General features: G+C 44.6%; 1 protein-coding gene across 6 annotated transcripts in view; it reads right to left on the bottom strand.

Annotated features, from left to right (window-relative positions):
* Positions 1 to 3,725: 3,725 nt before the first annotated feature.
* usp54a (ubiquitin specific peptidase 54a) overlaps positions 3,726 to 18,029 on the bottom strand; it is a 105,498-nt gene continuing 91,194 nt past the window's right edge. For all 6 annotated transcript variants that reach the window (XM_088915546.1, XM_088915548.1, XM_088915545.1 and 3 more), the window contains 6 exons: positions 17,298 to 17,463; positions 15,097 to 16,166; positions 14,637 to 14,767; positions 12,301 to 12,441; positions 8,805 to 9,021; positions 3,726 to 7,918 (listed from right to left, as the gene is read on the bottom strand). In XM_088915546.1, coding sequence (XP_088771672.1) covers positions 7,278 to 7,918; positions 8,805 to 9,021; positions 12,301 to 12,441; positions 14,637 to 14,767; positions 15,097 to 16,166; positions 17,298 to 17,463 — 2,366 coding nt within the window. In that variant the 3' untranslated portion in view covers positions 3,726 to 7,277. The remainder of the gene's footprint in view (positions 7,919 to 8,804; positions 9,022 to 12,300; positions 12,442 to 14,636; positions 14,768 to 15,096; positions 16,167 to 17,297; positions 17,464 to 18,029) is intronic.

The raw sequence follows: 18,029 nt of genomic DNA, 5'->3' as shown, positions 1-18,029 counted from the left end.
AGCCAGGGCGTCATGGGGGCACAGTGATTAACATTCCTGCCTCACAGAAGTGGGGCCCTGGGTTTAATTCCAGAACAGGGGTGCTATCTGTGTGGAGTTTGTATGTTCTCATCTTGTTCACGTGGCTTTCCTCTGGGTGCTTTATAGTCCCTTTCACAGTCCAAAGACATACTGGTAGGTTAACTGGCTTCGGGGAAATGGGCCCTAGTGTGAGTGTGTGCGTGTTTGTGTCCGTGTGCACTGTGATGGACTGGCATCCTGTCCAAGGTGTACCCTTCCTTGCGCCAACTGCTTGCTGGGATAGGCTCCCCCGTGAACCCTGATTGGATGAAGTGAAATGGACAGACAGTGTTAAAGATTATACTTTGTGTTGCAGGTACAGAACATATTATTTCATCAGTAATATTTGTCTCTCCCCCGTTGCTGATGTCCACAGACATATTCCCTATCCTGACTGTACATCTAATCATGCGCCAACAGTCTGGTTCTGGGAAAACTGTTTGTGTTATAGTTTCTTACTGCAGAATGAAGCCTTCTTCAAGCACCTCACTGAAAGCTTTACAGATTAACAATACTCTTGAAATCAACCTTCATCCATTAAGCCAGGTACTAAATGCTTTCATAAAGCTTTAGTTTTTCATCTGATCAGGAATATCACAAGAACATTTCAGTCAGAAACTAAACTCCTGCAGCTGGAACATTTTTTTTTCCAGGAGAGTAAAATCAATAATTGTAATACAAGGAAACAATCTAAGAATCTTAGACAATCTTCTGTACAAAGCTGTGTACTGTATGCCTGAAAGACTCAGCTAGGTGCTTGAGGCCCAAACTTTGGACTCCTTCAAGTCACAGCTGGATGAAATGTTTGATTTACTGAACTACAGAAAGAGGAAGATTGATGAAATATCCTCCTCTTATTTGCAAACTTTGTGTTCGACCCCTCTTGAAATAACTTCAAGTGTTTGAATCCCACTGCCAGACGTTTTCCTCCACCTCATATACTTATTCAATTCACCAGCTTGGTCATTAGGTATCTGTTCTAAAGATCAGGAGCTCCTCTCAGCTGTTAATGACTTAAGCAGCAAATCTCTTCAAAAGAACTCCGATTCTTGAGTGCTGAAGAGGACTTTTAAGAAATTTGAAATGATCAATTACTTAACAGGTCACCTGTTTAACTGATCACAATTATATTGTTGATTTACCGGAGACCTACAAAATCTGCTGTGTTTTTAGGACCAGGGTTGGGAACCCCTGATTTGTAAGATCAGTTTTAATGAGTCTCTCCATGACCAGGTCGTCATGGACTAATTAATCTTAGTCGCTCTCTATCTTTTCTTATTATGTGTATCTCATACTCAGCTAAGCCCATTGAACCAAGCTTTGCCCTCTCAAATCAGTGGTAGATGGAATTGTTACAACAGCCACTACCAGGGCTCCAGCCTCTTCCCTTTCTGTAGGTATTATCAGCCCCTGCCCACATACTGCATTCAGTAGGGATCCAGACACACTGAACAGTGTCTCAAGGAAAGCAGTCTGGGACAATGCTTTTCTCTTCTTCAAATTTAACACCAGCTAATTAATTTCAAACTTGCACCCAGAATGAATGGTTGGAACAAACCCACTCCCGTGGGACCAGTTGAGGGCCATCTCTGATCCTGCCTGGTGCAGGAGCCCCGTGGGGTAGTGGCCTGGGAGACACCTCCTCTGGGTGTCCTGATGTCCTCTGTGGTGCAAATGAGCCCCAGACTGTTTCTGTGGAAAGGCAATTCCAGGCTTCAGGCATGAAGTCTTTTACAGGCAGGTCTGCTGGGATACCTCAGACTCAGAAACTATTGCTCTCATCTATAGTTTTATTTCCATTCATAAACTGTTTATTTAGTTGCTGGTCCTTCAGTTTTCCACTGGATACTTTAAAAAGCCTGACGACTTCTTCAACTAATTTTTATAGTCCTATGAATCCCAAAAGTTTTTTCACAAAAGAAATTTGTAAGAATCTTATTTGTTGATTCTTCTACTTAAAATACAACACAGCCGCTCTAGCAAGCATAAGATTTTCAAATTGAATCATAACTTGATAAGATGGGTTCTAGACTTCTTAATAAAGAGGCTTCAACAGAACATTGAGGAAAAGGTTATCTGACAATTGCTACACTTCTACTGGGTTGTCTTGTACCCTTTGTTGTACACTAACAATTTTAAGCGCAAACACACAGACAACACGTGAAGTTTGCTGGCAACAGCCATGGTTAGCGTATTAAAGAACCCAGAAACTAACAAGGGCCCATTCTAAATTTTATTTAATGGTGTTATTAGATCTGTTTGCTGTTAAATGTTTTGAAATAGAAAATAACTAATAATTTAATTTATGAAGAATGTGACACATTTCCAGTGTTCTATAATTAATGGTCAGACTGTAGAGGTTGTCAAGAAGTACAGTACAAGTACTGTACTTGAGAATGGTCATAGACAAAAAATCCTGAGATGGGACATATGTTGTGATATTATACCATTTATAATAAAGGCCAACGGAGACTCTTTTCTTAGGAAAGTCAGCTACTTTAAGGTAGATTGCTTCTACCTTTTCTACAAGTCATTTATTGAAAGTGTTCTAACATGCTGTATCATATGTTGGTTTGCCAACATCAGTACCATTAATTGTAATAAGTTGGGAAAATAAGTGTAGATAAGCAGCAAAATCATTGGTGCAAATAAACCAAAATACTGTCTACATAGTCTTGTACTTAACACTAAGAGCATTATGGAGTGTGTAGCACACCCCTTCACTGTGAATTCAAACTGTTTCCATTTGGCAGACACCTCTGTGCCCCCAGGTGTAATGGAAATAGATACAGGAAATTGTTCAGCCCCTCTGCTACAGTGTGTCATTTCCAAACAATGTAAAACATAACTGCTGAAACACTGTTGTACTGAATTCTTGGTTGATGTTTGTTTTTGTTGTACTGTTGTGTTGGATTCTGAAATAAAACAAACTTCTTCTAAGGGATAATAATACTTGAATTGTATTTAAAAGGAAGTGTTTGGAGGGAGAGACGAGGAGCATCTTAAGAAAAAGCTTTGAACATGGTGAAAGGTGAGATAGTCTGTTTTTATTCGTCAGGAACCACCTACCTTTACATGAGGATCGATGAACACTGAAAAATCTCAGTGACATAATGCCATTATTGGATAGGTTGGAAGTTAATATTCCAGCAGGACAATGAAACTCATTGTTCTCATCTGCCCCTGCCTGGATTCGATCACAGTCGCTTGTAGATTCAGAGTCACGCGGTGCCACTCCCTGGACAAGACCATGTCTATAGGCCACTGGATCAGCTGTAACTGAGCCTGGCTACAGTTACAAACGCATTTCAGCCAAAAAACAAGATTACAGTAGTGGACCGGCCACATCAGTCCTCAGACTGGACACTTGTCCAGATGTTGAGGACTGGCAGCAGCAGCAGTCATGAGTGTGAAAGGACTAGAAAACCACCAGAAAGATAAAAAAACATGCTGCAAAAGAAGCAAAAGGTGGCCACACAAAACAAAGAACAGATACCAAGCTGCTTCTGGGAAAGGATGAAAAGATTTTTTGCATGTTATTTCTCACCATACAAATGTTGACTATTTTAAAGCCCTCATATTTCATTGCAACCATGATCCAAAAATAGGACAGCAAAATAAAAGGACACAGGAAACAGAAATGTCTTAGCTTAGACAACAGATAAGTGTGCTGTGCTTCTCTATGAGCACATTATTATAACTTTATTGCAAAAATACAAGATCCATCTTTCATCGCAGCATTTACAAACTCTATTTGTAAACCATCTGAATAACCTTTACAGGGTCAACTTATCTCTCAATTCACATTTCAAAGGCTATTAATATCTGTACACACATTTATATACATATCTCAACAGTTGCAATAAGTCATCTTTTTGGTTTACAGAACAAAAATAGACAAGCAGACAAATCCGTAACCTGCGTCTCTGCTGGGGATTCACTAGGGGGCAGTGTTGCACATTCATTCACTGGAAAGGCCAAGACTACAGTGAACAATAAATGTTAATAAAAAATAAAAAACAATCAAAATGCCTCTCATTTCACTAAAGTGGCAATCTTTGGTTAGTATTTGAATATGAAAATCTATTTTCATACAAGTCCCTTTGGAAGGAAGCTACTTTCTACTTTAGATACTTTAGATTACAACACTCCCACCCAGGGCAGCAGCTGCACAGTTCACTCTGGTCTACTTGGAGTATTTTGCAAGTGTAATCCCAGATCCCTTAACCCACAATCAATCCTCCCTGGCTGTTAGGATTCCCCACTTTTTACTTGCAAATTTTGAGACTTTTCCAGTGGCCACCCAACATTAACAATACTCAATTTAGCTCTGTGCACAGGGGAAAAATAAAAAACTGAGAGTATTTGAAAAACGGGTCTAAAGAAATGCTTGAAGCAAACAGTCATTACTCTCGTTTGCAGAGATAGTTTACTTCCACAATGTGTTGTAACATGCATCTCAGCCACTCTGCTGTAAACGTCAATTGAAAAAAAAAGGAAGATATTTTTACAATTTGTTAAAAAAACACTGGCCTTCATTGTAACAACATCATTAAACATTTTAAGGCCACCAAAATCTGTAGTTTTAAGTTTCTCAGAACTAACTCAAAATCACCACTATTTTCTGTCAACACTCGCCCTTTACAAACAAGGCAAACTCTCAAAACTGTCAAGTTTAATCTTTCAGATCTACAAAGTTAGAATATAACTGTTATATAGAAGTGTCTCTTCTAGCAGGGTCCTGTCACAAGAACAGACATGCCAGTTAGTGATCAAAATATCACAAAACTGCCCCAGATCCTAAGGGCCTAATCTTTAGAATCTAGCTAAACATTTGGAAACACCTTTGATGTGTCCCTAGGTTAACAGTAAGTAACCAGACGTTCTCACAGGTGTCTCCAGTCTGGAAAATACATATATTTCACTTGAATGGGCTTTCTGAGCAGTCCAGTTTGGCTTTCAATGCAATTTTATTTCTATGTCTACTGAAATGTTTGTGTACAATGGCATTAAACAACAGTATACTGAGATCCACACTGAACACTGCACTGCAGCTACATGCCCAGGACAGGGCTGGGAGTTCTGTCGCGCACGGCGTTGAGCTGTATTTCCAGGAGCTGCTGCCCGCCCGCTGGGCTGTGTGTGCGCTTGCACAGATGTGCACGGCTGAAGTCTGCTCTTGGCAATGGCCAGGATTCAGAGTGGTTTGTCATGGTGCAAAATGTCCACTCTGAACTGTAAACCGCAGAGCGGGAAGAGGGAAGGAACCAGTTCCACGAGCCTAACAAATTCCTGTATGTTACTCTCAACAGGAGTGCTCCAGGAACCAGCTGCAGAATCAGGAGCCCAGCCAGGACAGTTTGGGCATGTATCCCCACAACATCCAACCTACAACCCCAGAGGTGGTCACAGGTGGTCTTTACACCTCATCCCAACTTGTCCCTCCGTGATGAGTAGTATCATGCAAGCACGGACAACAAGGGTCCATAATAACACTTCTAAAGTGCACTATGCTTCGTCTGACTGCTAGTTTACTAATCTTGGGCTACAGCACTTTGGAAAAATATAAGATGTCAGTTGAACAGTTTAACATTCAGGACTTGCAGCCTGTAACACTAGATGGAAGAGCACCGTTTGCTACAGGAAAAGCCCTCCTAGGAAAATTTAGAGTCACAGATTTTCTGTACACAAGGAGCTGAATTCTATATGCCAGCTCTTGAATATCCTGAAACAAAAACAAGAAAAAAATGCTGTGTCTTTCACATCTCAATAGACTTCTCCTGTCCACAGCAACGTGATGAATAATTACTATAATCAGTGACAGCAGAAACAAAAACCCAGGAAATAAAGCATTAAAGGATGTAAAAAGCAATAAAGTCTTAGAAAACTGAATGCTAACTATAAATATTTTTACTTGAAATACTTGCTTAATACTTGAGCATGGCCTGCTAACTTGAAAAAAGCTAAGTTACACTCCTGGAGATGAGAAATGTGCCCCAAATTCAACATACTGAAGCATCTAAAGCAATCAGACACCTCCACCTTAGTCTTCTCTCACTTTTTATGCTTCACCCCTTCTAGTCTCCATATTAACTTGTTTCCTGTCACAAATTCTCTCCTGCCTCGTCCCACTTGTGTGATCAGGATCACACGTTGGAGCCCTGGGCATAAGATATCACCCCTGTCCCTTTCAGAAGTTAATGCCCGACCAGATATTGGCCTTGCACACAGACTTAGAAAAAGTAAAAAAAAATGTTTTCTTTTTGTCTGGCCCCTCATTAGGAAGGTTGACAGAGGACCTGCCTATCCGTGTAGCCTCCATCTGAAAATGCAAGACATGCAATGAATTTTAACATCCAGACATAGCAGGCATCCAGACAGATTTACTTTAGAAATAAATCTGGGAAAATCTACTGTAAATTATCACGTACAAACAGCCGGAAGAGCTGTTTTGTGAAACTGGGAATTTTCCATTGCGAAGTCTGGACTCAAACGCTTCAACCAAACACACTGAGGAGGTCTCACGGATCTGCGTGATATTCCAAACCTGGATACGGTAGCTGCGAAATAAAACCAGAACAACTAAAACCAGTCCTGAACAGCACTGACGTCCAGACTAGGATCTGCTCATTATCACGAAATAATATCCATATGATGTATTTGTCACTTTTAAAGAAAATGCATGATCCCTGTCCCTAATGCATTTCAATAACTCACACTAAAAACAAGATGAACAAAAGCAAAGAAAGCTTTAAAATGTGAAACGTAAAAAAAACTGGCCTATCTATTTCCTGTTATGGGTCTCCCATAGTACTGAACTGATCCCACAAGAGGGCAGTGCACTGGCATTAGTGCTGTCTGGACTAAACACAAACCCTCCCATTTCTGGAGGACCTCCTTTCAGAACCTCACCACGCTCAGCGCCTGACACCTGAGCAACATCCCAAAAGAGCACAGCAATGACAGAGGGTGGCCTGGGTCAGCTGACTGACCAAGACTGTGGGCATCTCACAGCTTGTGTGGCGGACACAGGCCACATATACATCGGTCAGCTGAGTGACCAGGGCCATGGGCGGCTTTCAGCTGGTGTGGCAGACACAGGCCACATATACATTGGTCAGCTGAGTGACCAGGGCCGTGGGCATCTCTCAGCTGGTGTGGCAGGCACAGGCCACATACACATCAGTCAGCTGAGTGACCAGGGCCGTGGGCGTCTCTCAGCTGGTTTGGCGGACACGGGCCATGTACACTCTGCAGGCCTGGCAGCAGCTATGAGGGGGCTCAGTAGGCCTCTGTTGGCACAGAGAGCAGGGCTGGGCAGAGCTCGGCACAGCCCTGGTATAGGGGGCAGGCTGGAAAGCAGAGCTCACAGAAGGCTTCATCATGGGGGGGTTCAGTCTGATGTTGCTGTCCCTCCAGTCTTTCTCGGGGGGCATGTCCAGGCGGAGAGGCTGTGCGGGCGAAGCAGATAGCGCTCGCTGAGTCGGGAGGGTCTGGTAACGTTGGGCAGGCTGGCGGTTGGTGTCATGAGGACTGGGCAGCCCAGGTCTCCTGCTGTAGGCATCTGGGGCTGTCCTGCCCTGCATGGCGCCAGGGCGACTGCTGCCAAGGGTGGCACAGCTAGTGTGTAGGTGTGCCCGGTGATCAGGAGCGCGGGAGAAGCACGCAGCTCCGATGGGAACGTGCCGTGGCGCGTGACCTCTGGGCTGGGAAGCCATGGGGGTCGCCCCTGGCACTGCCCTGCGAGGCGCCCTGGGCAGGGTGCCATAACTTAGTGCAACACTGTGGTAGTTTTCACTGGGGACAGCTTCACTCCGGTCAAGCACAGCCAAAAACTTCTCGACCTTCTGGTGATCTCCTGCAGGACAGAGGGCAAGAGGGCAAGCAGAGGTCACACATATCAAGGGTTAAACTAGGAAGCCAAAAAAACAAACCAACAAAACAATAATCTAGAACAAAAACTATGGCACCTAAATATATGCTAGTCGTGGTGCATGAAGTCTAATGCCATTCAATTTTCCCACATGATTTCCCAGTACTTTGGTTAATTCTGCAACCTGGGTGTGTACTGTTTTGGTTACTGTCTTGCATTGCATTATCTTACAAACTGACTGCTTTTGTTGTCTATTATATTTTTTATACTATACTCACTGCTTGTTCTGAATTGAAGTTGCCTTGAATAAAAGTGTCAGCTTAATGGTGGTGAAATTTATAAAGATCATGAAACATAATTATTTATGGAATATGGATTGTTTACAGTCAATTAAATTTCATACCTTTTTTGGTTTGTACTGATTAGCACTGCCGAAAGGCTGTGTGATTCTGAGCAAAACAGGGGAAAAGATTTTTCTAGGCAACACTGGAATTAGAATAATGAAGGTGGCTCACTGCTATTTCAATAAACCAGTTTTGAATTACAACACGCCTAAATACAGAATTCACTTAAAAGAGCCCTCTCATAATGAAAAGAGCAGCCCTGGCACACTGATAACAGAGCTGCAACACAACACCAAGCACAAAACTGTGCAGACACAAACAGTTCTAGGTTTGACCCATCAGCTTTGTGCATCATGCAGGGCTTACTGCAGGTGACTGGGAACAACTGGACTCTCACACTATTTTGCAGGGGAATGCTCATTTCAGTGTGCATTGTATTCTGAACTGCAAGCACTTGTTTCCTGACCTCCTTCCTGCAGTATGGTGACAGCAGACAGATGGCGCTGCAAGCCCCGAGTCATGATTACCTGGCAGTCTCCGAGCAGGGCCCGCCACGCTGGGCCGCAGTGGCTGCTGGGATAGGTGCGGTGGTGCGACAGGGTGGTGGTGGTGTTGGGGGTGGTGGTATTGTTGGGGGTCAGAGGGAAACACAGGAGGATAGTGGGAGGAGGTGAAGTGGGGGGAGGTGTTAGCGTGACGCGGGACTCTGGTGTCCACATGCTTTGTCCTGCTGACCGAGGGCTCCTTTCAAACAAAAACAGACATGAGAAACCCGGGTGATGAGAACATGCGACACACATGTGACCACACGTGCAGTGGGGCACGAGATCGGGGCAAACAGTCAAAACAAGGTGTCACGCCTCCCTCTGCAAAACAGCACTTAGGAAACACAAACAGAGGGATGGGATGCTGAAATGAAAGCCCGAGTCAGGCAGTCTGCTGTGGAACTGCTCTGGTGACTCAGTCCTCAGTTATCTCCCGCCATGCGGGGCTGAAGTGTGCCAGGCAAGAACTTCTGCATAGCCATTGGGAAAATGTGGGAAACTCAATGAGCTCACATCTTTCAACAACAATTTCATTTACAGGCAAGGTTAACTTGATCTAACAGCAAAAGCAACAATAAAATCCTTTTGTAGGTAATTAAGTGCAAAATGTTCTCCCTAAAAATATTCCTTCTTCTTAACTATGCCAGATTTATTCCCTTTTTCCATATATCACTGTTATTCTCCCAGATTAAAGACATTTTGTTTGGTTACTTATTTTGAGCAGGTGACTAAATTTTCACAGAAATCAGAAATTTCGATCCTTCACTTTTTAGCCGTATTTCAGTAGGACCGTCTGGTTTGGCCAACACTGACGGCCAGCAGCCACACATGGCCATGAATGCAGCGTTTAAATCAGACTTGCTGAAGTATGCAATACTTCCATGACTAAGCCAGAGTGTTTTCCTTTACTATGATCATGGAAATGAAGGGTAGAAGCAGATGTTTTAGGAAAATCAATCCAGCAACTGCGATATCAAATCTCAAGAGACCTGAGAATGGCAATTACATATCATGGACACCAGATGGCAGTACAGACTACATGAAAAGTGTAAGCTAACAATATGGAGGTAATGTAATGATGACATGAATGGCAATACAGATACATGGCCATGTACAGATTCTTCAGCTCAAGGGTGAGTAAGACAAGGGGAATAAACGTCTATCTGGTCTGTCTGCAGTTGTTTAAGTCTCTGTGAAGCTGTATAGTATAAGTACTAGAATACTATATCCGATGAATAGCTATTTTACAGGCGTCTACACAGATAGAGATACTAGAATTGTCAGAGGATGCAATCTAATTTGTTGTTTAAGAGAATCTTAATTTCTTCTTAACAGGGTAAATGACAGTTCCATAGGTGTAGAAGCTGGATATTTGGTTCCTCAAGCCATATTTAATATTAAGCCAGCAGCCATATCACCCTGCAACTCACAACTGGCAGCCCACTGAACCTAAGCAGGTGTGAGCCTGGTCAGTACCTGGGAAAAACTAAGGTTGCTGCTGGAAGCGGTGTTAGTGGGGCCAGCAGGGGGCGCTCACCCAGCGGTCCTAATGCCCCAGTATAGTGATGGGGACACTATACTGTAAACAGGCACCGTCCTTCGAATGAGATGTAAAACCGAGGTCCTAACTCTCTGTGGTCATTAAAAATCCCAGGGTGTTTCTAGAAAAGACTAGGGGTGTAACCCTGGCGTCCTGGCCAAATTTCCCATTGGCCCTTACCAATCATGGCTTCCTAATAATTCCCATCTATGAATTGGCTTAATTACTCTGCTCTCCTCCCCACTGATAGCTGATGTGTGGTGAGCATTCTGGCGCACTATGGCTGCCGTCGCATCATCCAGGTGGGGCTGCACATGGTGGTGGAGTCCCCATTGCAGTGGTGGAGGGGAGTCCCCATTACCTGTAAAGCACTTTGAGTGGAGTGTCCAGAAAAGCGCTATATAAGTGTAAGCAATTATTATTATTATTATTAATATGGTTAACAAACTATTGATCCAAGTACTGACACCCTTTATTCTGAAAAATATACAGTATTTTTCAGATTACAGGGTGTTAGTACTTGGATCAATATGTGTCTGGTATATAGTATAGAAATACATCAGTTATATTTGGGTTAAAGTACCTATCCTCACACCTATCTAGGCGTTGAAAATGAACTTTCCTTGACTCTTCCCTATTGTTCTTCCAAAAGGGCTAGCTGGTCTATCTAGTAACCAATGTGAGGAGCTGACCGACAGGAGGTTTCTGGTTCAAATCCCAGCTCAGTTCCCGTCCCACTGTGTGTCACCCGGAGGAAGTTACTTAAGCCCACTTAGCTCTATCCTTCTAATGGGATGTCAAACTCAAGACAGACTGTCAATAAATCTGCAGCTATTCATACACAAAAGTTCACCCATCATATTCATTTAAAGGGGAACTGCAACACTATTTCCGTATTTTGGAGTTAGAAAGAACCAGCATTGATGAGTGCATTTGAAACTGCAATAAAATTAAAATATACACAGTAACTTGTAAAATGTTATATTATATCACAAAATAAATTAAATTTCCCGGTATGTGCAGCGCCATATTCTGCAATTCAGAACAAGGCAACAAAACGTCCTGTGGCACGTGTGGCCCTATGACAATGTAAAGGAGCAGACTTGTGAATGATTTCAAGACAGTTTTGCTGACAAATGCTACTTATTCATTCTCTGCATGGAGATCACGTTGGAATGCTTCTGTGGTGAAATGTCTGCTGCACAACCTGTAAGTATTCACTCGTACATCATACTACATTAATCATTATGAAGTCTAATGAACAGGAAGGGGTCACATCACGTCGCAATTTGTGGGAACCCGTGTTTGCAACAACACGGCGACTTACACTTCATGATTTTTAGTCACTGAATTATTTTCGTTACTGAGATTTAATAAGCAGTCTGAGAAATTGGGACTGCAGTTCCCCTTTAAAGCAACTGCTAAATTAGTGACTTAACTGTTGTTTCCTTGTAATATTGTACTGCCTTGTCTTCACTACTCATCGTGATCCCTTGATCACTTTCGTTTTCCGTGTTTCTAATTGGAGCACTAAGATGTCTACTGCACATAATAAGATTTCACCAGCTGGATCCGTACATTTTCCTTCTTTAAACTAGATTCAGTTTTATGTACACATGCACCACCAGCATAATCAGAATGGCTGAACTGTACAGGATGTTAGTATGTTGCAGCATTCAAAGTCCTAATTTTCTTGCTCTTTCAAATTCCCTTTATTTTCAAAGTTTCTGGCTGCAGCACAGAACTGGCTCCTATAGATTTTTCAGCTAATTATCCAAAACACTAGTTTCTGAAAATTCCTGATTCAGCAAAACTGTTTCAGAAAATGGGGAACTAGCTGTTTTTTATACCCCTGTGAAAACCCGCGTCCTCTCTGGGTCTCCTTGAGGAGTGAGGTGTTCGTTCGGCTGTGTGTGTGGGGGTGTGCGCGGCACTCACAAAGCTGTGGGAGGTGGCGATGTGATCGGGGCGCCCTCCGATGACGGTGCCACTGAGACTGCGGGCGACGCGGCGCAGGTTCTCCACGCTGTAGGTCTCGTCATCGCCCTGCGGCAGCTCACTGGGCTGGAGAGGTGCCAGCTGAGGAGACAAGACATCTGGCATTCAGACAGCTGACCTTGTCATCTGCAGCTGGTTCAGATACCAGCACCCTCTAGGGCTGTTCAGTGTTCAGATACCTGCACCCGCTAGCACCATTAAGAAACCTGCACCCACTGGCACCGTTCAGTGTTCAGATACCGGCAGCCGTTAGCTCCGTTCAGTGTTCAGACACTGGCAGCCGTTAGAGCCGTTCAGTGTTCAGATACCAGCAGCCGCTAGTACCATTCAGAAACCTGCACCCACTGGCACCGTTCAGTGTTTAGATACCGGCAGCCACTAGCGCCGTTCAGATACTGGAAGCCACTAGTTCGTTCCGTGCTCAGCTACCCACACCTGCTAGCACCATTCAGAAACCTGCACCCACTGGCACCGTTCAGTGTTCAGATACCGGCAGCTTCTCGCGCCGTTCAGTGTTCAGATGCTGACGGCCGCTAGAGGTGTTTAGACACCCAGACCAACTAACACTGATCAGGGTCTGATATACTGTACATGCTCATGCAGAAGGACCATCCACAGACCACAGGTGAACCAACATGGTCAGAATACTGGATAAATAATGGCCACAAATGGCAAGTGAACATTTTGACAGGGCTTTGCAAAAGAGCGTGGATATTGATATTACCAAAGAATAACAGAATATTATTACAATAATAATAGAACTGCTTACAACAAATAATAATTAAAAATCCAATACATGTTCTGCACAAGTAGCTAACTGTTTCAGATCGGTTACTGAACGTCTGCATTAGTCCATTCAGACTTTGTCCTCGTCAGTTACAGACATCTTTCTCACTCAAAGCTGCCAACTGTCCTTCTATCTTAATATCTCCCTCCAATTTCCTCTTCCTCCATCATCCATCACAATCTCTCCACTCATTATTTTAATCTGTCTCTGTGTGCTTGCTGGAAAGACTGATTCACTGCTCAGTAAAGTGAGATGACAGCCACCGTACTGATGACCTCGGCTGCTTTGTCAAATTCTCAAAAACACCTGTGGAAACCAGGGATCTGTTATTTCTGCCTGCCTAACCTGTAGAGAGAGAAACCACACTCCTCTCCTGCAATTACACCACATACCTGCCACTCAATAAGAGCCTTTACATACAGCCCTTTTCATCTTAACCTTGCACCTACATCTTTTTATGCCTTTCAGTTCTATATAAAAGTGCAGTACTTACCCCTCAGAATACAAGCCAGTTCTGCCCTTTATCTTGTGCATATTGTGTTTTAATGCAATTTGCATTACGTTAGCTCATAATGATGTCCTGTTGCTCTCTCAGCAGCAGCTAAACACATCAAACCAAGGTTGGCATGGTTATAGACTCTGGCCCTTGTGACCAACTCCAACGATATGGAGCGCTTACATTTTCACCCATTTCACTTTCTGGGGTCTTAGAAACCGCTATCTGTAAAGACAATGCTGCTTCATGCCTGGTCTCTTCCATTGGGTGGGGGCTGCAGCTGGGGACTGGCGTTATAGAATCACACCTGCTTTCCCACAACCGGGCCCCTCAAAGTTTGTCATCTGCAGTGAAACTCCTAAAGAGCTTTAAAGTATTCGCAAGCAGCCTTCTTTCTTCATTTTCATATGCATAAGCAGCCATCGAAAAAGTCAGGTCTTTTGCACAAAATACAAATCTGACATGCATCAAGAACTCAATTTTGAGAAATAACCTCACAATGACACATGGCCAAGACTGCTTCCTTCTACGAGATCTCAGAGATGAAGACTCGGGATGAAAATCAATGAACAAGGCTATGTAGAGCTGCAAGAAGTTCAGCAAATGATTGAAATGAGTTTCAATTTATGAAAAGGGCCAATTTCCAGAGTGTACTCAGAAATACACACATAATGTAACTTCCTGAAATGCTCTGCACCCATACATACATAGTAGAAAGGTTACTTCTGACCATTCCTGCCTTCCAGTTCTCTGAAACATCACACGTAACACATGTCTGTCTCCCCACAAAGAGCAAATTCAAAATGAACCCTTTCACACACACAGGTCACATTCTACAGCTACAACTGTCTCTGATATCCAGCACATCATAAGCGTGCTGTGGACATGCCTGTATACCACATGCGCAAGCTGCTGTGAGCAGGGGGCTGGTGCAGCCAGGTGCTGGACTGGAGGGTGTGGGCAGGGAGGGGGCTGTTACAGCCTGGTGCTTACCTCATGGATGTGGACAGGAGAGCTGGTGCAGCCAGGTGCTCGGTAAGCGTTCCTCTCAATCTCGGCTGTTGGCGTCTTGGAGCGTCCAGGCAGCACTGCCCCAGAGAACAGCTTGCGCACAGCTGGCGTCGCTGCAGGACACAGAGTACAGAGGAAAGTGCCTTGAAAAGGGGACCAAACCTGCCGTCTCATTGGTTTTAAGCCTGCAGAATCAGTCACATGTAATAGTCTTTTCTTTCAGGAACTGGTTATAAATGAGAAATATCTGCACTCAATTAATAAGCATGCAAATAATCATTAGAATGGTTCATTTTCTACTAAGCTGACACTGTCATAGATGACAAGTAGTAAGAGGTTTAGATATCAGTTTGCAGGCATTAAACAGTTTATTTGTCTCTCTGGTTAATAACAAGGCCAGTGGTGGCTTAGCTGCATTATCATTCAGAAGCCTTAAGCTCACCTGCACCTGGTTTGCTGTAGGCCTGTGGGCTGGAGTTCTGCCAGGGCCTGGGAGTGCTGGGAGCCTGCAGACTCGCCTGGTAGAGGGAGTCCAGCTCCGAGAGCTCCTCACTGGGGGAGCCGCATGCGTCCCTCTGGGTGCGGTCTGTGGGTGGGGAAGGCTGGGAGCTGTAATAGCGCGTGACATTCTCAGCCCAGCGCTCCACCGGTATTGGGGGGCCTAGCACTGCCGGCTCTCGTGGAGACGAGGGGCACCCTGGTTTGCCTGTGGCGAGGTAGCTGTGAGGGTGGGGATCGGGGGCCCTAAAGGAAGCTGCTTCGATTCCGTCAGGTCTGTCCAGGCTCCAGGAGGACCAGTTCTGGGGAGCAGGGGGTGGCGCAAGCCCAGGGTTGGAGGGAGTTAGGACAGGAGAGCCATCTTGAATATGGGCTGCGAGCAGCTGTCTGGCTGGAGACCTGGGATAGCCCCAGAAGAGCTCCTTGTGGCTTTGTCCCTGCTCCTGTGAGCTGGGCTCAGCAGATGGAGATGTCCAGGTGTTGGCAGCAGGCCAGCTGGGAGGGGAGGGAGACAACGTGTGGGGTACTGGTGGGGCACATGTCCCAGACGCGCCTTGGTGGGATGGGAGTGCCAGGCCACGGCTCTCCCCTTCGCCAGCAGGGTGTTCCCTGCTGTCCAGGGGCAGCGTGGGTAAGGAGACAGCATTGTATTTGTGTATTGGCCTTACTCGCAAGCCAGGCTGGATCTGAGTGACACTGGAGAACTCCGTGCTGTCCCAGCGTTTTGGGGGGCTCTCCTGCTCCCCTTCCCCCTTCTTCTCCCATCCTCCTGGGCTGGAAGGAGGCGGAAGCCACTCAGAGCTGTCCCCCAGAGATCCTGGAGCATGGGCCTGCCCCGCAGGGAGGGGGAGGAAGGGAGACGGGTGTTTTGAAGGTTCAGGGTGCAGGTTCCGAGTAGTGGGAAGGGGCAATGCATGGAGAGGAGAGGGCGGGCAAATAGCGGCATCCTGGTCTGCTTCCTGGTCCTCTTTCTGAGTGGCCGTCAGCAGTATTTGGAGCGGGACAGGCTGTTCACTGGGACAGAGACAAAAGGACACTCAGTGATCTACAAGGATCAACATTAGCAAACAGAAACACTGCATTCACCTAATACATCCCAATCTGGTCTCCAGTGCAATACTGCCCACTTAGGTTCTTACCACTTGGTTTCTTATGAAAAGCTTTTAAACCAGTTTAAGGCACATTATATTTTTAATATAACTCATATTAAATATAGCCCTTATTATTCATTCAATTATTATTAGGATGCACCACAGCACTCCAATCAAAGTCCATACAGGTAGAAACAGACTCTGAACCAAAGACCTCAACTGCAGGGAGAAGCTGGGCAGAGCCTGTGATGACAGGGCCCACTGATTATAGTTCCCCACACTTGGAGAGATTTTTAACACTCACTAACTTCCACTCAGCTGAAACACACCGTATCCTGCAGAACTGAGCTGCCTTCTCACAAGTAAGCAAGGACCTTGATCAATCAATGAAAACTGCTCGTCTGAAAAGGTGAAAGGTACTGTTTGTAGCATGTACCTTCATGATGGCTGATGACGATAGCCTGAATACTGCAGCTTATCACTTTCAGTACTGTGAGGCTGTGACATGCACAACACATTCAAGAAAAAAACTCTTCTCCTTCTGAGCAGGTTGTGTTCCAGTGCTGCCTTACTGATCCTTTAGAAACATCAGGCTTTAACTAAATATCATTCCTAACATACAGGCAATCTCTGTAGATTTATAATTTGTGTTCTTCTGTACTTGAATTTGGCCAGCATTTATAAACATGAAAATCTCTCAAGAGATTTTGGAAGGGCCTTTAGCCCAGGCCCAGCTATACTTCCAGCCCTAACTTCCAGGTGACCGAAGGAGAAAGGGAACTTTGTGTTGATCAGGGGGTTCCTGGGTCTACAAATCCTTTTAGTGCTTATAATGAAAAACATCCTGATGTATTCGGGGGTAATTCAAAGCATGTTCTCTCCTGGGAGATCAGTGTGGCTTATTTTAAACATAGAATTTAATTTGTGCTCACTGGTCTTCTGATCTGAATCAAAGAAAAGTGACTTCCGTTTCACAGGTGTCCTGAAAAAGAACATGCCCCCTTGTACTTCCAAGATGGGCATGGTCTTACACACACCATACAGTTACTGGTACCTTTGAGACTGGGCCAGAGCGCCCCCTTGTGGACGTGTCTGTTCTTGCTGCTGCATGCGCTGCTGTAGGCTTCGAGCTCTCCTCATGCACTTTTGCAGCTTCTTATCAGCCACTGTTCTGCTATGAGTGTTAGCACTGCCCTCATGCATGGTAAGTCTTAGTTTAGCTACAATGCAAAGGAAAGAACAGCAGAAAAATAGAAACAAAACGCAAGAAAAAAAAGGCTGAGTTATGGGAGCATGCAACCACTGTTGTTACAGAACACAAAAAAACGCTATGTACTAAAAACGTGAAAGGAAGAATCTCTACCCACACACGCCTGAGAAGGGTGTGCTGCATGAGGGGGAGAAATGGCTCAGACACCCCGATCTAGGCATGGAGGGCTGTGGATTAGATGCGTTGTACTTGATCATCTTGCTTCTATTCAAAGTTGTTTTTTTTTGCTACGCTAGAACTACTATGTGTACAGGGAGATGGTAAAATTATAGACAAAAATGTTAAATAAAACAAGCTGCAAAGCCAATAGTAATGGTTTCTGGAACAAATAACATTAAGGTGGAGTGTGAAAGCACTTCTTGAATGCCTGGTCTGCACTGCTTTTGCTAGAAACAGCCAGTATGTGTCGTGCCTGTTCACAGCCCTTGCCTTCGAGCAGGGGCAGCAGGGAGATGTGCTCACCCCCAGGTCCTCAAGCAAGTAGACACAATGATCAGAGTCCATTTACGTCTGTCA

The sequence above is a fragment of the Atractosteus spatula genome, chromosome 5 (assembly GCF_055471065.1).
Source record: "Atractosteus spatula isolate fAtrSpa1 chromosome 5, fAtrSpa1.hap1, whole genome shotgun sequence".
Classification (NCBI taxonomy): domain Eukaryota; kingdom Metazoa; phylum Chordata; class Actinopteri; order Semionotiformes; family Lepisosteidae; genus Atractosteus; species Atractosteus spatula.
This window is presented reverse-complemented; position numbering and strand designations above follow the sequence as displayed.